This window comes from Lissotriton helveticus, chromosome 6, assembly GCF_964261635.1.
Source record: "Lissotriton helveticus chromosome 6, aLisHel1.1, whole genome shotgun sequence".
In the NCBI taxonomy this organism is placed as follows: Eukaryota; Metazoa; Chordata; class Amphibia; order Caudata; family Salamandridae; genus Lissotriton; species Lissotriton helveticus.
The window spans coordinates 47,131,546-47,149,490 of NC_136067.1; the positions used below are offsets into that span (position 1 = coordinate 47,131,546).

The 17,945-nt window shown below is 47.4% G+C and overlaps 1 protein-coding gene across 7 annotated transcripts in view; it reads right to left on the minus strand.

Annotated features, from left to right (window-relative positions):
• DNAH8 (dynein axonemal heavy chain 8) overlaps window positions 1-17,945 on the minus strand; it is a 10,041,960-nt gene that overhangs the window by 3,061,285 nt on the left and 6,962,730 nt on the right. For all 7 annotated transcript variants that reach the window (XM_078647354.1, XM_078647353.1, XM_078647356.1 and 4 more), the window contains one exon: window positions 4,474-4,596. In XM_078647354.1, the coding sequence (XP_078503480.1) occupies window positions 4,474-4,596 (123 nt within the window). The remainder of the gene's footprint in view (window positions 1-4,473; window positions 4,597-17,945) is intronic.

Below are 17,945 nucleotides of genomic sequence, written 5' to 3' on the forward strand. Positions count from 1 at the left end.
TGGTGAATCTGGAGTAGCCGGTGGCGACGGAGAAGGAGTTTGAACCTGGTAATCATCCCACTCCGACATCAATGACTCGTTATCGACTTCTCCTTCTTCTCTTTCTTCTTCGTCTGAAGGACGTGTTCGTCCGGCTGATTGGATGATGCATGTGGAGGAGACCTCGGAGGTCTCAGGTCAGGCAAAGGCGTCTCAACCACAGGTTTAGGAGGTACAGAGCCTGCTGACTCTGATGCCGGAAAACGCCTGAAATAGTCATCTAGCATGCATTGAAGGTTGGTGAGCAATGCTATTGGCACCTGAGCTGAAGGGACATTTGTCACAGTTGATGTCATTTGCTCAGGCGAATGCTGATCTTCTTGGTCGTCCTCTTGATATTTTATATTCAATTCGGAAGGACTTGTCCCCATTCCAAATGGTTCCTCAATAACAGAATCCTCATCACTGTCCTCAGAATCCAGTAGCTTGTCTGGAACCTGTACAGGTATTTTCTGCGGTGAAATATGTAGAGGAGATAAAGGTTCCAAGGCTGAACCACGTCTCTGAAGAGAAAAGCCGTAGACGGCGACCACACCTGCAAAGTGGTACAAGAAGATAGCTATGGCGTCGACGGGGGTTCTACCAAAGGATTCCTCGACTTGGGTTTGACGGTAGACGACACTGAGGTCAACGTCGACGGTACAGTTATCGTCGTCAACAATAATGGCTCCGTCGACGGTGGTGCCTTGGTCGACGATGTTGGCTTCGTCGACGATGTTGGCTTCGTCGACGATGGTATCTTTGTCGATGTCTTCGTCGACGATGGTGTCTTCGTCGACGATGGTGTCTTCGTCGACGGTGTGGTAGCCGTCAACGATCCCGTAGACTGTGGCTTCTTTGTCGACAGGAAAACAAGCGTCGACGGTGTCGTCGACGGTATCTTCTTTAGTTTAGCCGTCGACCAGGCGCCGACGATGGCAGAAGATGAAGACTCTGCCGTTGACGAGATAGGTCTAACAGTAACATAGACCATCGTCGGCGATGAAGACGCCGGCCACATAATCATCTCAGGCTTAGGAGAGGAAAAAGTTACCGTTGACGTAGATGTAGCGTCGACGGACATATTCGTCGACGAAGGAGTCGACGACCGCGTCAACGGCGTCGTCGACGCAGGGTGTGTTTCGGAGGTAAAGTCTTCTCAGAAGATGTTTGAGGTAACTTCTTTGTGGATTTTCTCAGGGGCGTAAATGAACTACTTTTCTCCTTAACAGGGGGAGTAGCCTTAGATGTGGAAGGCCTCTCAGACCCCTTAACAGGTTGTTGCTTCCTCGCAACCTTAGCCCCAGGGGAAGTTAAAACCTCATCAGCAGCTCTCTTCCTAGAGGCAGAAGTAGACCCAGAGGCAATACTGCCTACCTCAGAAGCAGGATAATCCTAATCCTTGAGCTTTTGTAGCCACAAAAGCAGGCGGCCCTCTCTGTCCCTGAGGGTCTTCTGAGGGAAGTTCCTAGAGATCTTGCAGTCCTTCACTTGATGTTCAGGATAAAGGCAGTAAATGCACTTCTTGTGGGGGTCTTCCACAAGAGTCACAAGGCCTGAATAGAGATTTCTTGGTAGACATCTTCAAAACACAAGATTCCAGAAGGAAAATAGAGAAGTACTGAGCAGAGCTCAGGGAGACTCCCTTCACATGACGTGCGGTAGAAAATCTGAGAGCCTGAGTCTCTGGGGGGAACCTTCTGGTGGGTGCTGTCGCCTGATTGGCTGCAGTTTGGTCTATACAAAATGACTAGGATAGTCATGAGTGTGGAAGTTTTTTCTCCTGTAGCTTGGGCTACTTTACTTCCTGGTTGGGAATTACTGTTTTTTACTATGATATTATGGCATATTATTGCTATTTTATTGATTCAGGCATGTGAATCTATGAAAGACACCCCTAATACTGGAGAATCTACTTTTCCTCCTGCTCTGTCTGGTGCTAAATGGGCCTCACGTGAGGGGTTGTGTTCCCCAGGTCTGGGGGAACATGTGGTTACATATCAAAGGTGGCAGAGTCTTTGAATTCTCTGACCTAGAAATGCTAAATTCACTAGCCATGCTGCTGTAGGAGGTGTGATCACTTTCCTCCAGACAAGCATTGCTCTTGGCCTCTGAGAGCGCAAGCTCTTCCCTGCGGGGGTGAGAAACTTCTCTGTGGTGACAGGCTGGACTATACCAGGGGGCACTTCTAAGGTGCCCTCTGGGTACATGTCTTCATAAATCCAGTACTGGCACCAGTTCAAATGTATTAAGATAAGATGTTCCATACCAGACATCAGTATTTACAGTGAAGCCATTATTTAGCTAGGTAACTCATAATGACCAGTGCCCTGCACATATCTTTAAAATGTCTTCCTGATCACTTGCAGTGTCTAGCAATGGAACTAGACATCACAGGGGCATATCTGCTCATACAGATGTGCCCTTATGAAATATAATGCACCATGTCTTATGGCTCTACGGCCTACTGTAGGGGTGACTTACATATAGTACATATAGTACATGCAGTACATACAATACATGCAGCACATGCAGTGTACTTGTAGTACATGCAGTGTACTTGGGTACTGCACACAGGGAGTGGGCAATGTTGTGTTTTCGGAATAGCTTGTACCATTTCACACATCCCAAGCCCTGGGTACCAGAGGAGCCATTTACCAGGGACTTACAGGGGTGCTAAAGACCTTGCCAATTTGGTTACAATTAAGCATTGGTCTTGTTTTTAGGGAAAGAGCACTGGCACTAGGGGCCTGGTAAGCAGGGACCCAGTGCGCTACCGATCAACATCAGAACCAATAAGCAAAATGTGGGGGTGACCATGCCAAAAAGTGGCACTTTCCTACACACATGTACAAACTAACATTTTTGCGAGTAGGTATAAATCTTTTCATTAACAATTCACACCCAGAAACGGTTTAAGATTTGCACTTAACGATGGTAAATGGTAACCCCACGTGTTTCCTTTAAAGAAGCTGGAACTGCAGTGTTACATATATGTGATAATAGTAAAGAGTTTAAAGATGGATTGAACATACAAAGAGCACTGCATTGTTATGATAGACCATTCCAAATAAGATAATAACTGAATGGACTCACCTAGTAGAAGTAATTTCACTAAAGAGAAGTCATGTTCCTCAACCTCAAGTTGGATTTCATTAGCAACGGAATAACAGATTAAGTGGACAAGAAACCTGCTTACAAACATCTACCCTTCCTTCTTTCTGTACGTTCGTACCACTGTCCCTCTATGAATGTGCATGCTCTAGTTTTTGGATAGTTTGGGGCTTTGTGCACTCCTGTAAATTTGTTGTGTGAGTACGCCTGCTCCTGTGAGCTGGTTTCTGAACATGGGTACCTGGCTCTACCTGCACTGCCCTGGCATCTTTCTAACAGTCTGCCATTTCTAACCCTCCAGTAGTTTATGTTCCTCAGTCACACTACTTGCCTCTTTCTACCCACTCGTGGTGCTTTCCTCTACGCTTCTGTTTTGGTGAAGATTAATCTAGTCACAAAACTCCTTCCTCATTCCCCCCTTCTTGTTCCCTTGTTTCCACTTTTCGGTCATTTCTTTAAAAAAAAAATATATATATATATTTATTAACATAGTCATTGAAGGTAATAATATAATTATAGTGATTGCAATTTAACTCTTATCAAAGCCAAGTGTCAGTTCTTAAAGGTGTTTGTAATATGGTGCTGTTACAACTCCTGATCCATTGCATTATTGCATTGAGGCTCACCTCAGCGGCATGCGAGCTTTCTTTGTACAATATAAACTTTTCCATCCTTCTGTAGTACCAAAATGGCTGCCAAATATGGCAGCCGATGGTTTTGAGGCACCATCTACCCTCGTAGATTTGCTTTTCAGTGACCATACACCAACCTATGACTTCTTTTCAGCTGTTCAACTCAGCAAGAATATTTGCTTCCACCTCTCTAGCAATGTTTCTTTTCTCTGCTTCTAAGGTGAGGCTTACTTAGCTGCCCCATTTCTTTGATAGAAGAATTGCAACTCTTCTGTAATTTCTAGTGTTTAGATGTGCCCTTAGATTAGAGTGAACAACTGTCTAAGCAGCCACCATAATAGTCATTTAGTATCTTGGTCTGTATTTAAGGATGGTCCAAAGTTAGATGGTCTATGTGTGTGAGTGTCTGTGTCTTGCATGGGTGCTTGTTTGTCTATAGGTTCCTGTGCATATGTGGCTGTAGGTATACTGGTCTTTTTGTGCATTAATGTCTCAAATGATTTGTCTGCATCTATTTCAATGCATGCATGGAATTTTTTATGTCTGTGAGCATTCGTGGAGACACTACACAAAAGTGAAAGATATTGGCTCATCAATGTTTTTTTTTGTGTTGTAAGTCTGCTTTATATATTTAATATGAAATTCATTCACTTAAATAATCCAAAACATTTAAACATTTAAAATAAAGTGTCCTTAATTATTATTGTACCTTCATGAGATGTGTCATTGCATCCTTAAAAAACACCAAGTCAAGAGAAGAACCTCTAAGTGTTTCATTGAGTTGTCTTTGAAAGTCTTGCAGTTTTTCTGTAAGAAATTCATAGCTTGGAATCTGAAAAAAAATAAAGATACATTTTAACAAATGTGATGAAAATATCTCTTGAATAATCACAGGTGTCTCAGAACATATCCAAGGGCTTCAATTGGAATTTGGCAAGCGGGAGCACTGATCTAAACTGGCAATTATTTTGCCCTATCAAACCTGAGCACCTTCAACCTCATTTACAGGAGGAACAGAGGATTTACTGATTGCACTTTTCGTTTTCTTTCACAATTTTTTATTCAGGTTTATCTCAGAGAGAAAACAAAATAGAGAACAGGGTCTGTGAAAAGTTGGCCTGGTATATGATGTTCACTATTCTAGTGAGCACCTTGCACCAGTCCAAAAAACCCTTATGGTGATGGTTGTCAGTCAACCTTATAGACCAGCTATCCTAGAGGTAGCATGGACAGAACAGTCTTAGGCTAAAAGACTCTTGAGGGCGTGTAAAGCCAGCTGTTTTACCATATGTAACCCCTTGAATATCAAATGAAAGGACACCATACAGGACATATATAAAATATATATGTATTTATTCACTAACACACTCCTCTGAACTCTTTATGAGGTCGGAGGCAAAAGCATATAACAAGTTATACTCAGGAATACTTTAAATAGCAAAATTTACAGTTAGGCCCAAGGGGCGCGTAAAGCCATATACTAAGTAAGTGGTAAAAGAACCACGACTTTGGAAAGGGAAAGGCCTAGGGCGTCGAGGATCGCTGGGGCTACATTATCTGACCCTTAGGTTAGGAGTAAGAGGCCCACAGGCGGCGCGTGCAGAGTCAGTACTCTCATGCGAGAGTCAATAGAAAGTCAGTAGGAACGTAAAAAGGTAAGTAATGAAGTTTTAGGACACTTCCGGTCTAACTAGGATTACACAGCTAGCAAAACTGGACACTAGGATAGTCAATTCCTACAGCAGCACCGAAGTACTTGCGTTACCTCACCCACGGGCTGCGGGTGCATAGGTGTCAAAGTGTGTGGGGTTTTCTCGTCGTTTTCTATGGAGCCTCGGAAGAAGATGATGCAGGCGACCAGGAGGAAGATGTCCGGGTGGATCCATGGGTGGATCTAGGATGAAAAGGACCTGAAAGCAGAGGGGACAGAGTCTAGGTCACTACCCAGTGAACGGTTGGAACCAGGAAGGAACCAGATTTCGTCGAGGAGCAATCAGGTGCAGATCTGAAACTTGTCATTGTAGCCACGCGGACCAGGAGGCGTCGAGGACAACCAGGTGCTGGAGAGGAGCTGTCCCATGAAGGTTCTCGGTGATGGAGGGGTCGACTTCAAGATTGGAGCCAACAAGCCTAAGCAAAGGCAACCCACGCAGGATACACAAAAGGCTTCTGGTGCAGACCAGAAGGGTCTGAGGTACTTCACCTTTTCAGGGAAGCGAGGGCCAGTCTGGAGCAACCAGACCAGCGATGGATTTTCACAAGGATCGTCGTCAGAGGGCTACTAGCCAACAGGCCAGCAACCGGACCACGCGTCGAGCAGAACACAAGCAGAAGGGCCCCATGCAGATCTCGTGGAGTGCGGAGGGCTGGTCTTCGATGCAGGTGGAGCTCGGGGTCGGGGTGTGTCAGTCCCCAGGGCACAGCTTCAAGGATGCCTCAGGAGCTGCGCTGTTAGCAAGTTGAAGACTTTCCAAGTTGCCTGCTTCCACGATTTTCGACGCCTTCCACAGAGCTCAGCTTTGCTGGAGTCGTGCAGTGGGGTCAGAAGAGTCTGGGAGTCGAGGTCTTGTCAGGCTCTGCGCTCGAGTTCCGGTGGGAACAAGGACAAAGCAAGCCGTCGAGTTGCTGGATGGTGCCTGGTTGCCCAGGTTGGTCACTCCTTGGCCACAAGGGAGATTCTTCAGTCTTCAGCTTCAGTCGAATGTTGAAGGGTCCAGAGTTTCGTCTTCAGTTCGATTCCAGGATTAATCTAAAGTCTACTGGGTCAGCTCCACCTTTATACAACTAAAGGTGGCTGGTTTACTCACTAGGTCCCTCCTATGGGTGGGACCAGGAAGGGGGGTGGTTATACCCCCATTCCTTTGTGCAGTTTCGCGCCAGAGATGGGGCTGGAGTGCCCCAGCAACTGGTTTGAACTGGGGTATGCATGGAGCACCTAGTGTGCCCCAGGCATGTCTCATTCTATTCAGCCCTTCCTGTCCCAATACACAAAATCCTGTCTGTGGTTGTGCTCGCACCTCTCCAGGCAGGAAACCTATTGTCCAGGCCTCCCACGCTGGAAGGACTCCCAGCAACAGGAGGTCAGACATGTGTCTGTGGCAGCAGCATCCATTTTGTGACGCTGGGGCTCTGGTTAACTTTAACCGGGATAGTCAGCAACAACATGTCTTCTCCCTCTAGAAGGGTGGAATGCTACCCCCGTCGCCAGAATTGGCGAGGGGGTAGTATTCCAAAGCGTATGACACCTTACACGACATGTTTGGATAAAGCCAAACCAAAGTTAGCATTTAACCGCGAGGTTCATAATGCACTTAAGTGTATATGGTATGGCAATATCATAGAACAGCTATAAGGACATGGTTCCGAAAGCTGCAGACAGGCTCAGCTCATGCTAGAGCACCATCTCCCACATAACCAAGCACTCTGCCTCCAGGATTGTTAAGGCCTGCCATAGGAGTGACTTATAGGTTACTGTGTGTCTATATTTAAGGGTAGATATAGGAATACTATACCTAAGCAAGGGGTGATTACACGACCTTGCCCCAGCTGAGTGAGCAGCCAGTTGTGTCAGTTTGAGTGGCCAGCCAGGGGTGGCATAATACATGCTGCAGCCCCTGGTAGGCCCTGGTTACACCTATGCCCTGAGTACCTAGGGTACACTTCTACAGGGGCTGATAAGGTGAGCCAATTCCCAATTGTGGATGTACCTAGAGTACATGGTGTGAATTTAGAGAGAGTGCATCTGGGCTGTGGGTCTGATTCGCAGGCCCACAGCCACATCTAAGTCGAAAACCAGTAAAGGAAAAGCAAAAAGTGGGGGTGACCATAGGAAGCAGACCCTACTCTCCTACAGGGTCCACACCAGTACACACTATGGCAGCTCTGCAAAACCAGTACATATGTGGGCAATGTAGAAACACAACTAGGATACAGCCTAGCAGGGAGGCACAAGATAGCCGAAGATGGATAGGCTATCCAGGGGCAGAGGGGTGGGGGGAGAGAGAGGAGGAGGACGGTGAGACCCTTAGGGTGGGGGTAGTGGGGGAGAAGGGTAGAAGGGTAGAAGCAACCAAGGAAAAGAAGGGGAGAGCAAGCAGGGGAGGATGAAAAGGTAGTGGGGAGGAAAGAAAAAGACAGTTAAGGAAAGGATGGAGAAAGAAAGGGCATGAAGGGAACAGAGATGGAAAAATGGGGACAGGGGGGAAGGGGAGGAGGCAAAGAAGGGGGAGGCCGAAGAGAGGGAACGGGAAGGAGAGGAAGGAAGGGTTTGAGGAGGTGGAGGTGGAAAGGGATGGGAGGGGGGAGTGAGAGGATTCATAGGCGATCCTGGATCATGGGGCCAAGAAGAAGTGGACCATGAAGAAGCGGGACACAGGGACTGCATCAGACCTGGAGAGCTGCAGTTGCCCCAAGGATTCAGCCACCTGGCAACGCTCGTCGTCCTGCAGAAAGGATGCCCAGATCAGGAGGAAGGTCTCCGCTTTGTCCTGTAGATTATAAATGACACATTTGTACGAGGCTGTCTGGTATATGTCTGAGAGCCATTTCTCATACTTGGGGGGTAGAGGGGAGTGCTAGTACCCAAGGATGCAGTTCTTTTCCTTTGAAAGTACTGGATGGAGGATCTGGCCCTCATGGCGGGGTTGGGTAGGAAGATGGCAAGATCAGGGGTACAGAGTCTGGCAGAGTGTCACTCAGTGTTTCACTTACTTCCTCCAGAAGGGTAGGACAGTGGACCAATCACAGAGGATATGGACTAGGTCAAAGCGATCACCATCGCAGTGCCAGCAGATAGAATGGGGACGCAGTTTTATCGGGGGTCCAGTAGCATTCATGCAGTGACTTGAAAAGACAAAATTTCAGCCATGCTTTCCTAACCCCGTAGTCTAGTGCCTCCAGAAGTTCAGCCCAATCCCCAGTTTCGTACTCCACCAGTAGGCGAGTTTGTCACTTGGTGGGTAGACTGTCCATCAAGGGGTCAGGAATACAGGTGACATGTCAGGAGACTGGACAAGCCACATATCACCCCTTGAAAGCAACCCCATGTCCTGAGGTAGGAAACCATGGAAAACGTCAAGAGGGAACAGGGCATCAGGCTTAGGTGGCAGCCGAGGCAGTGTTGCAACTGGAGATAATCTCTATAGAAAATGGGGGGTTTGATCCAATAAGGCCTATCTCTGGGGAGGGGTCCATACAATATAGCAAAACATTTATTTCTCCCACATTGCCATTAATCTATTTCTAATCTTCCAAATCTGTAATAAACAAAAGAGAGAGCTAGGGCTGGTTGTGGGCCGTCCTTGTCCCAGGGTAAATGTATACAAAAATAAGTTGGACGTACCTGTCTAGCAGAATGTCTAACACTGCAGCGTCCGGCACCGCAGGGGTTTGTTAGAAGAACCCTCACACACCAACCTGGTTGGTGTCATGCTTCATCATCAGATTCCCAGCTGAGTAGCCAAATGCTACTCAGCTGTGCTGCGACACCTGATTACAGTGGAGCTGTTTTTTTGTGAAACTATGATGAAGTAGTGTATTAAAAATATCTATTCAAAATATCTATGGGACTCTAACTGATCAAAAATTATTTATTCTCAGTGGCCCAGGATATAATAAAAACTAGTGGATAACTATAAGAGACTTAATTAGTTGAGTCTCAGTTATCTGTTAGGTTGACATGTTTCAGCCCATATAAAAATAGTGTTGGCTTTCTTCAGGACCTTGCTCACAGTGAATTAAAACGTGGTGTGGGTGAGAAAAGTGAAAGTGAGTGGCAAAAAGTAATTACGCCTCGTGTATATGCATTTTCAGCAGCACACACGCTAAGGTGTGCTTGCCTATGCTGTGTGGACTGACCGTATTTCGCGTCCACCTGCGGTATTTTTACCTGTAAAGGAATATAACAAGACAGTACAACATTTAACATATAAATTCCATTGTAGTCATTCACTCGCGGTGTGTCTTTCATGCCTGTACAACATTCACTTGCACAGCTTGCATGCAAATTAGCCCTTTAAAGGAAGGGTAAACATGCCTGTGACAGGGCTAGACATAGCTTCATGTGGTTTTGTAAAGTACATGTTGGCCACGTTATGCATGGCCAAAGTTACCGTATTGACACTCCACGGTGTACTAATGATGGAGCGCTATACGTGAAATAACTTTATTGTTACTTTTCTGTGTAGACAGTGGCCTAAAAATAGTGCTGTGGCCGGTGCCTTTTAACTATTTTAGCAAAGAAAAAGATATAATTAAGTTGGTTACGGAAATACAACGTAAATCAGGACCCGGGGGTGGGAGACCCTTAGCTTCAGTGCCTGTTTGAGGGAGATAAAGGTTAAGCCATCTGGCTATCGTTTTAGTCAATAGAAGAAGGATTAGTCAGTGCGCGTCCTGCGCGCACAATGAGGTTTGAACTTACTTGTGTAAAAGGGCTCACCCGGCTGGAAACCTAGTCTCGATTCCACAGGTCCTGGCTGGTGTTTCAGCCGAGCACTGCTACAGAATTAAATAGCAGGAATAGCGTGGGGAAAATGCCGGTCTGGTGGGCGTTGCCCGTGTGGTGGAAGTGACATCTAGCTACTAGACTGTTAACTTTCTCTGGCGTGGTGGGCTGCGCACGCATTAGGATAACGATGCATTCTGGGTTTGCCTACATGGTGACATCACACGTTTTAATGAACAAGGACGCACGCGCTAGAAAGCCTCTTTCCTATCATTTGTATGTCAATTCTATTTCAGGACAGGAGGCTCCGATTATGCTATTCTCATTTCTTTAATGAAATGCCCAGTGTAGGAAGGTAGATCCCTGACTATGGTTGCCCCCAACTTTTTGCCTGGTGTTTTGCTGGTTTTCTGACTTAGTTGACCTGGGGCCCTGCTATTCAGGACCCCAGGCCTACTGCTCTCTCTGTAAAATGGATTCCATGTACCCTAGGTACATATCTAATTGGATACTGAGTCACCTTATCAGTCCCTGTACAGTGTACCTTAGGTACCCAGGGCATAGGTGTACCCAGGGCCTACCAGGGGCTGCAGCATGTATTATGCCACCCCTGGCTGGCCATCCAAATCTGACACAACTGGCTGCACGACAGCTGGGGCAAGGTGGTGTAATCACCCTTTGCTTTAGATATAGTATACCTATATCTAACCCTAAAATGGACACACAGATCTCCTATCAGTCACTCCTATGGCAGGCCTTGACAATCCTGAAGGCAGAGTGCTTGGAATCGTGTGAGATAGTGCTCTGGCATGAGCTGAGCCTGTCTGCGGCTTTCGGGATCCATCCCTTAGCCGTTTCCATGATATCGCATACCATATACTCTTAAGTGCATTATAATCCTCGCGGTTATATGCCAACTCTGGTATCGCTTTATCAAAACATGTCGAGTAAGGTGTCATACGAATTGGAATACTAACCCCTCGCCAATTCTGGCGACGGGGTTAGCATTCCACCCTTCTAGAGGGACACGACATGTATGTAACCTGTAACCCCGGTTAAAGTTAGACAGAGCCTTAGCTCCACAAAATGGATGCTGCCACCGAGACACAAGTCTGCCCTCCTGCTGCTGGGAATCCTCCCAGCCCAGGAGGCAAGGACAAAGGGTTTCCTGCCAGGGGCGGTGCCAGCACCGTCCCACACAGGATTTTGTGTATCCTAGGTAGGCAGGGCTTTAGAGGAAGGTGACTGCAAGTGGCACCCCGGTGCTCACTGTGCATAGGCCGGCTGAAACCAGTTCCAGGGGCACTCCAGCCCCTGGCCTGGGGAAAGCCCGCCAAAGGAGAGGGGTGTAACCACCCCCCTCCTAGTCCCACCCATAGGGCAGGACTTAGTCGCGTGCCAGCCCCTTTTTGCAGGATAAAGGTAGGAACTGGCCCCCTTCCAAATCAGATCATCTTTGAACCCTGAAACTACTTTCCACGAAAGGAACTCAAGACTTCTTCCCAAGATTCTCCCTTGTGACTAAGGAGTAGTCACCCTGCAGCAGCAGGCACCAACCAAGCATCGCGGTTTGTTGGCAGTCTCTCCTTCGGATCAAGACTGCTCCAGCACGACGAGAACTGGCTTCCCTGGCACCTCTGACCTCAACCTACATCATCAGCCCAGCTGTGGTCCGTGGGTGTGACGAGACCTCGAGGGACCGGCCATCTTCAGAACTGCACGACGCTTGTCCAGCACGACTCCCGAGTGACCCTCGACTGAGTGCTTTGGGGTAAGAGAAGCCCCGACCCTGAGCAGCTCCAGCACCGAAGTTCAGCCCCCCTGCATCCACGAGATCTGCGTGGGGCCCTTCTGCTCTTTGCTGCCAACCGAGTTGTCCAGGTCGCTTGCCCGTTGGCTAGTGGCCCTCTCACGACGCTCCACGACGACAACCACTGCTGGTCTGGTTGCTCCAGACTAGTCCTTGCTCCCCTCCAAAAGAGGAGCACCCTGGACCCTCCTGGTCCCCTCAAGACGCCATTTTAGGTCCACCGCGTGGGCCTTGCATTTGCCAAGACTTGTTGCCCAATCCTGGGTCCAGCGACGTCGACAGCAAGAATCTTCGTGGGACAGCTCGCACCTCCATCCTGGTCGCCGACAATGCCTCCTGGTCCGAGAGACTGCAGAGCCCAGCAGCGCCCACTCACCTGGCTGAGGTGACTTCGTCCGGTGCCATCCTGGTGCCCACTCAAATCACTGGCTAGTGATTCAGAACTTGGTCCCCTCTGCTTACAGGTTTCTTCTTCCCTGATCCAGGCTTGGATCACTCCGAACTTTCTTCACTGGCCGCCTGCCAGCAACTCTTTCTTCAGGCTCCTGGATCTTCAACGAGGGTTTCAGACGCAACTTCAACCCTATGCAGCCGCAGCCCCTGGGCTAGGTAACCTGAGTACTCCGGTGCTCCAGCATAGTCCAACACCCTAAGTGTTCGGATCCACTCCCGTTTTCGATCCACCTAGTCGGGTTCGCCCGAGAACAGTAACTTTGCAACTGCTAGCCTCCATAGACTTTTTCCCGCCTTACGCGTGAGAGTTCCCACTCTGCACACGACGTCCACAGGCCTCCTGCATCTAATCCCAGTGTTTAGAATTGTAGGCCTAGCGATTCCCAAGTCTAGAAAAGTATTACTTACCTGCTAGCAAGTTCGCATTCCACTTACTGTGTATATGGTTTTTCGTGCCCCTAGGGCATCTGTGTAAATTGTGCGACTTAAAGTATTTTCTTAAGAGTTTTGTTGTGTGCTTAGCTCCGTGACTCATAAAGAGTTCAGGGTAGACTTGTTATAAATAAATATCTGTTTATTTTCATAACAACTTGTGTGGTGTCCTTTCACTTGGTGTTCAAGGGGTAATGTGATGGTAAAACAGCTGGCTTAACACGCCCTCTAGAGTCTTAGCCTTAGACTGCTCGTATCCATGCTACTAGGATAGCTGGTCTATCAGGTTGACTTACAACCAATCATCAATAAGGGTTGTTTGGACTGATACATAGTGTTCACTAGAATAGTGAGCACTGCATATCAGGCCAACTTCTCACACCCAGCAGTCATAGAAACAAATAAAAAACCACAATACCCATGAACACTTGGGCAACTACCATAGAGTCTGCAGTATATAGGGCCATATAGAGAGTCACACTTCCTCTTTCTTTGCTGCTCCGCAGCCAGTTAAGTGTTTTTGTCCTTACCTTTGCGATTATTACTCGTTATATTGTTGTGCTTTGCTTCATTGCTTTGCTCGTTTTCATCAGCGTTCTAGCGCTGCTGTGTGTGCGCAGTTCCCGGTACATTGGTTTGCTTGGTTTGCGGATGCTTGGGATATACTGTTTCTCACCGAGACATGGCTGAGGGACTCTTCTAATCCTGACATTCTTCTAGCCACCCCCCCAGGCTACCTCCTGAAAGGTATTCACCGTGAAGGCGGCCAAACGGGTGGGGGCCTTGCTATTGTAATTAAAACTCATCTTAAGCTGACTATTAGTAAACTTAGGAATACTGGCAAGATTGAAGCTATGTATTTTACTATTGCTGACTCGGCTGCCGTAATTCTTGCTGGGATTTTAGTATACAACTCACCCACTGCCTCGGCCTCCTCCCTAACGTCATTAGTTCACCTGATTGCGGACCTATCTCTCAAACACCCGCACTTTATTGTACTTGGTGATTTTAATTTACATGTGGACAACCTGCTATGTCTGCAGGCTATCCAGTTTCTGGATACCATGAAGGGTCTGAATTTACATCAACTAGTGCAGGGCCCAACGCATACTGCAGGCCATACACTTGATTTGATTTTTTCAAGGCACTTGGATACCCTGCTCCACCCCCCCCCCCCTTCCCCTCACTTGGTCAGATCACTACCTTCTCCCTTTCGATCTTGCCCTCTCCATGGCACCTAGACCAATTGCACTTAGTAAGGAGTACGGGAGAAAATGGCATAAAGTTACCTGCGCCACTCTGAATCCCGTGTTCTCCTACCATTTAGACCCCCTTTCCAACAATATCAATGAAAGTTTGTCTAAATTTAATTCCTCCCTGCTGCTTGCCATAGACTCAATTGCGCCTCTCCAACCTATTACTTCCACCAGATCCCGTCCTTCCGCCCCCTGGTTTTCTTCGACTCTTCGGGAGGAAAAGAGTCGATATAAAAAACTAGAACGTAAATGGCGGCAATATTACGATCTAGAGGCCAAAATTATCTATAAATCTGCTCTAAGAAAATTTTTGACATTAAAATGCTCAACAATGAGAGATTTTTTCTCTCTACAAATTGAGAAGGCCGAGAATTCCTCTAAATCTCTTTTTAAAATTGTTAAGGATTTTATTAATCCTCCCGCTATGGCCCCCCAGATCTCCGCCAGTCAGGCCTTATGTAACGGTCTGTCTGACTATTTCCAGGAGAAAATCCTGAACATCAGATCTTCCTTTCCTACGGAGGGAATTCTACCAATCCCTCTGGACAGGGATCTGGGCACATCCTCCTTGAAGTCTTTCAAGGAGATGACTATCGAGTCCTCATTGAGGTTAATTACTCAATGTAAATCTGGCTCCCCGCTAGACCTCATCCCTGCCAAAATGATGGGAAACCTAGCCCCGGTATTGGTCAGACCACTTCTTTCTATTTGGAACTCTTCTCTCGGTTCTGGCCAATGTCCATCTGTGTGGAAGGAGGCTATGCTGGTCCCTATCCTGAAAAAGGCGAATGCGGACCCAGCTCAATTTAACAATTATCACCCTATATCCCTCCTCCCTAACTCAGCTAAAATTTTGGAGAAAGCTGTACTACTGCAATTGGCAGAATATCTGGAGACAAACTCATTACTACATGATTCACAGTCGGGATTTAGAACGGGTTTTAGTACGGAGACGGCTCTTCTGGAAGTCTCCGAGACAATCAGAGAGTGTGTGGATAGGGGCGAGGAGGCTATGTTAGTCCTCCTCGACCTATCCGCCGCCTTTGATACGGTATCCCATGCGATACTGATGGATCGTCTGAGTCAGATGGGAATAGGTGGCACAGTGCTGACCTGGATTAACTCTTTTTTGAAAGACCGTTCTCAGAGGGTTTTACTTAGGCCTTTTAAATCTGCTGGTAAACCCCTCCTCTGTGGTGTTCCCCAAGGCTCTGCTCTGAGCCCTTTGTTTTTTAATGTGTATCTTGCCCCGCTGGCCAAAGTGGTAGAATCCTGGGGTGTCAGGGTGGTCTCTTATGCTGATGACACTCAGCTGGTGTTTTCATTTAGAGATCACTCTGACTCCTGCTTCGCCAATTTTCGCCAATGCTTGAACAACATATGCTCCTGGATGACTGCCAACCATCTCAGGCTTAACACCGATAAGACGGAGGTACTGTTTTTTAATCAAAAAACTGCGCTGCCCTCTAGCCTTTGGTGGCCGACAGTGCTTGACCCCCCCGCCCATTCCAGCTCTAACAGTACGCAATTTGGGCTTCCAGTTTGACAATACCCTCTCCTGCATTCCCCAAATTAACAAGGTTACTTCTGAATGCTTTGCGAAACTCTGTATGATTAGAAAGATCCTCCCATACCTTCCCTTAGATGCTCGTAGAACTGTTATCCAGGCGCTAATCACGTCCCATTTGGACTATGCCAACAGTCTCTATGCTGGTGCCCCTTTGTACCAAATTGAGCGTCTGCAGATTGTGCAGAATGCGGCGGCGAGATTGATTGGCAACATTCCCTATCGTCAGTCAGTAGCATCCTACTGTAAAGAGCTACACTGGCTCCCTATTGCCTGTCGTATCCAATTTAAGATATTGACACTTGCTTTTCGAGCCCTGAACGATTCTGGCCCAGGTTACTTGAAAAAACGGCTTGTCCTATGTGGAAAAGTAAATTTTGCCATGTTCTGTGTCCCTACGTGTCATCCATCATATGTTATGTGTGCATGATTAATATGCATATGTATTCCCCATGATTGATTAATGACGCAATTACAGTTGTGTCCACCTCTAGTATGTCAGTTTCCAGTTCTCGTGAATACTACGAATATCAGGCCTATGTAAAGTTACGTTGCCACGTTTCTCAGTGTGCACGTTATTCCATTGTAAAGTCCCCGTTTCTAGGCCTCAAAAGGGCCCGGACACCAGATTCAGCTCCTGTCTCCTGAAGCCTCGCTGAGGAGCGATACAGCCCCCACCTGTATCCTCGACCCTTCACTTACTTCCTGCCTCGCAGTGCCCGGCTCACCCTGGCTCTGCCTCTGAGTCTGCCAAGAATATGTTATGATTCCAGTTATCAGTTCAGTCCTCCTTCTCTGCATTCCTAAAGCTACTGAATCGCATCAATAGTTTCCGTCATTGTCTAGCCTTCACGTCTCCACGTTAGAGAAATACTGCATTTAATGGTCATTTAATATTCTTCATCACGCACTACATGTAGAATAATGCATGGTCCAGTCTTAGAATCAAGTTAGCCTCTCCCCTCCTGACTTCTAGTTTATATCAACATGTTCTCTAAACATCAGATACTAGATACTGTTTAGGTACATGTCGCCCTGACTCCCCAGACTTCAGTCTCTGCTCCTAACACAGAGTTCATAGCCCCCAGTTTCTCCTAGTAACACGTCATTGCTAGTTTGCGCGCACCATCAGGTTAGAGGTCCCGGCTCCTCAGGTAGCCCCCTCCATGGTTTCCGCCCCATTCATGACATATTCTGTTACGTTTGCATCACATGTCTATGTATACGCCCTGTTACACCTCTTTTCACCCTTATCTTTCGCGACTGCTACGCGTCACGCCTTCTGCTCCACCCACTGCTACGCCTATTGCAATGTAATGCTATGTGTTCGCATTATGTATATATGCTCGTGTATTGTTATTAAAAAATCATCCTTTTCCTGCTTCCCTTGTCCCGATCCTGACACCAGCAGCGCTGCCAGGGCTTACCATCCTATTCCTGTGCAGGTTGTCCTGTTCCTGTCCTTATCCTGTATTAAACCTGCATAACTCCTACTACCTCGAATCTTGACTCTTATTTATTGAGCTATCTGTTATTCATTTATTCATTCAAAAATAGGGTATTATTTATTTATTTACCACATAATGGCGCCCGAATAGGGACTTGCCCTTTCCCCACGCGTCGGTGAAGCCACGCCGACCCCCTGACCCTCTGCAGTCGTGACGGAACTCTTCTGCGCACCGGCAGATATTTCTGCTTCAAGTATCCCTCAGGCCCACGGAGGAGACGGAGGAGGCGGTCCAGCATCCAGACGAGACGGTGGAGGAACGCGGCGAGTCCCGACCAGAGCCCAAGCCGAGTGTCCAAGGTCCGAGGTATCCGGAGGCCCACCCGTAACAGAAGTCCGAAGTTCGTCCGTCCGGCGTCGAAGCAGTCCAGTCCAGTCCGAGGCCTTCCGTTCTTGCTGCCCGGTGAGTACCGTTACTGGGGTGGTATCTAGACAGGGTCAATTTAATTGACTCTGGTCCGTGGGTTGGTGGTACACAGACCCACAAACGAAGTGTCCACTTCGGTGGATGCGGGTCCTGACGTGTCTCTTTATGAGACCGGTAAGTTTCGTACTGTTTCAGCAGTGCATCTAGTTTCTGTTCCAGTCAGTTCTGTTCTCGAGAAAATTCATGTATTCTGTGTTCCGTATTCCAGGTAGTATTCTGTTCAAAATGTTATTTTTAAATGTTCTTCATGTATTTTAATGTCGTGGTATGAATGGGGAATAAGT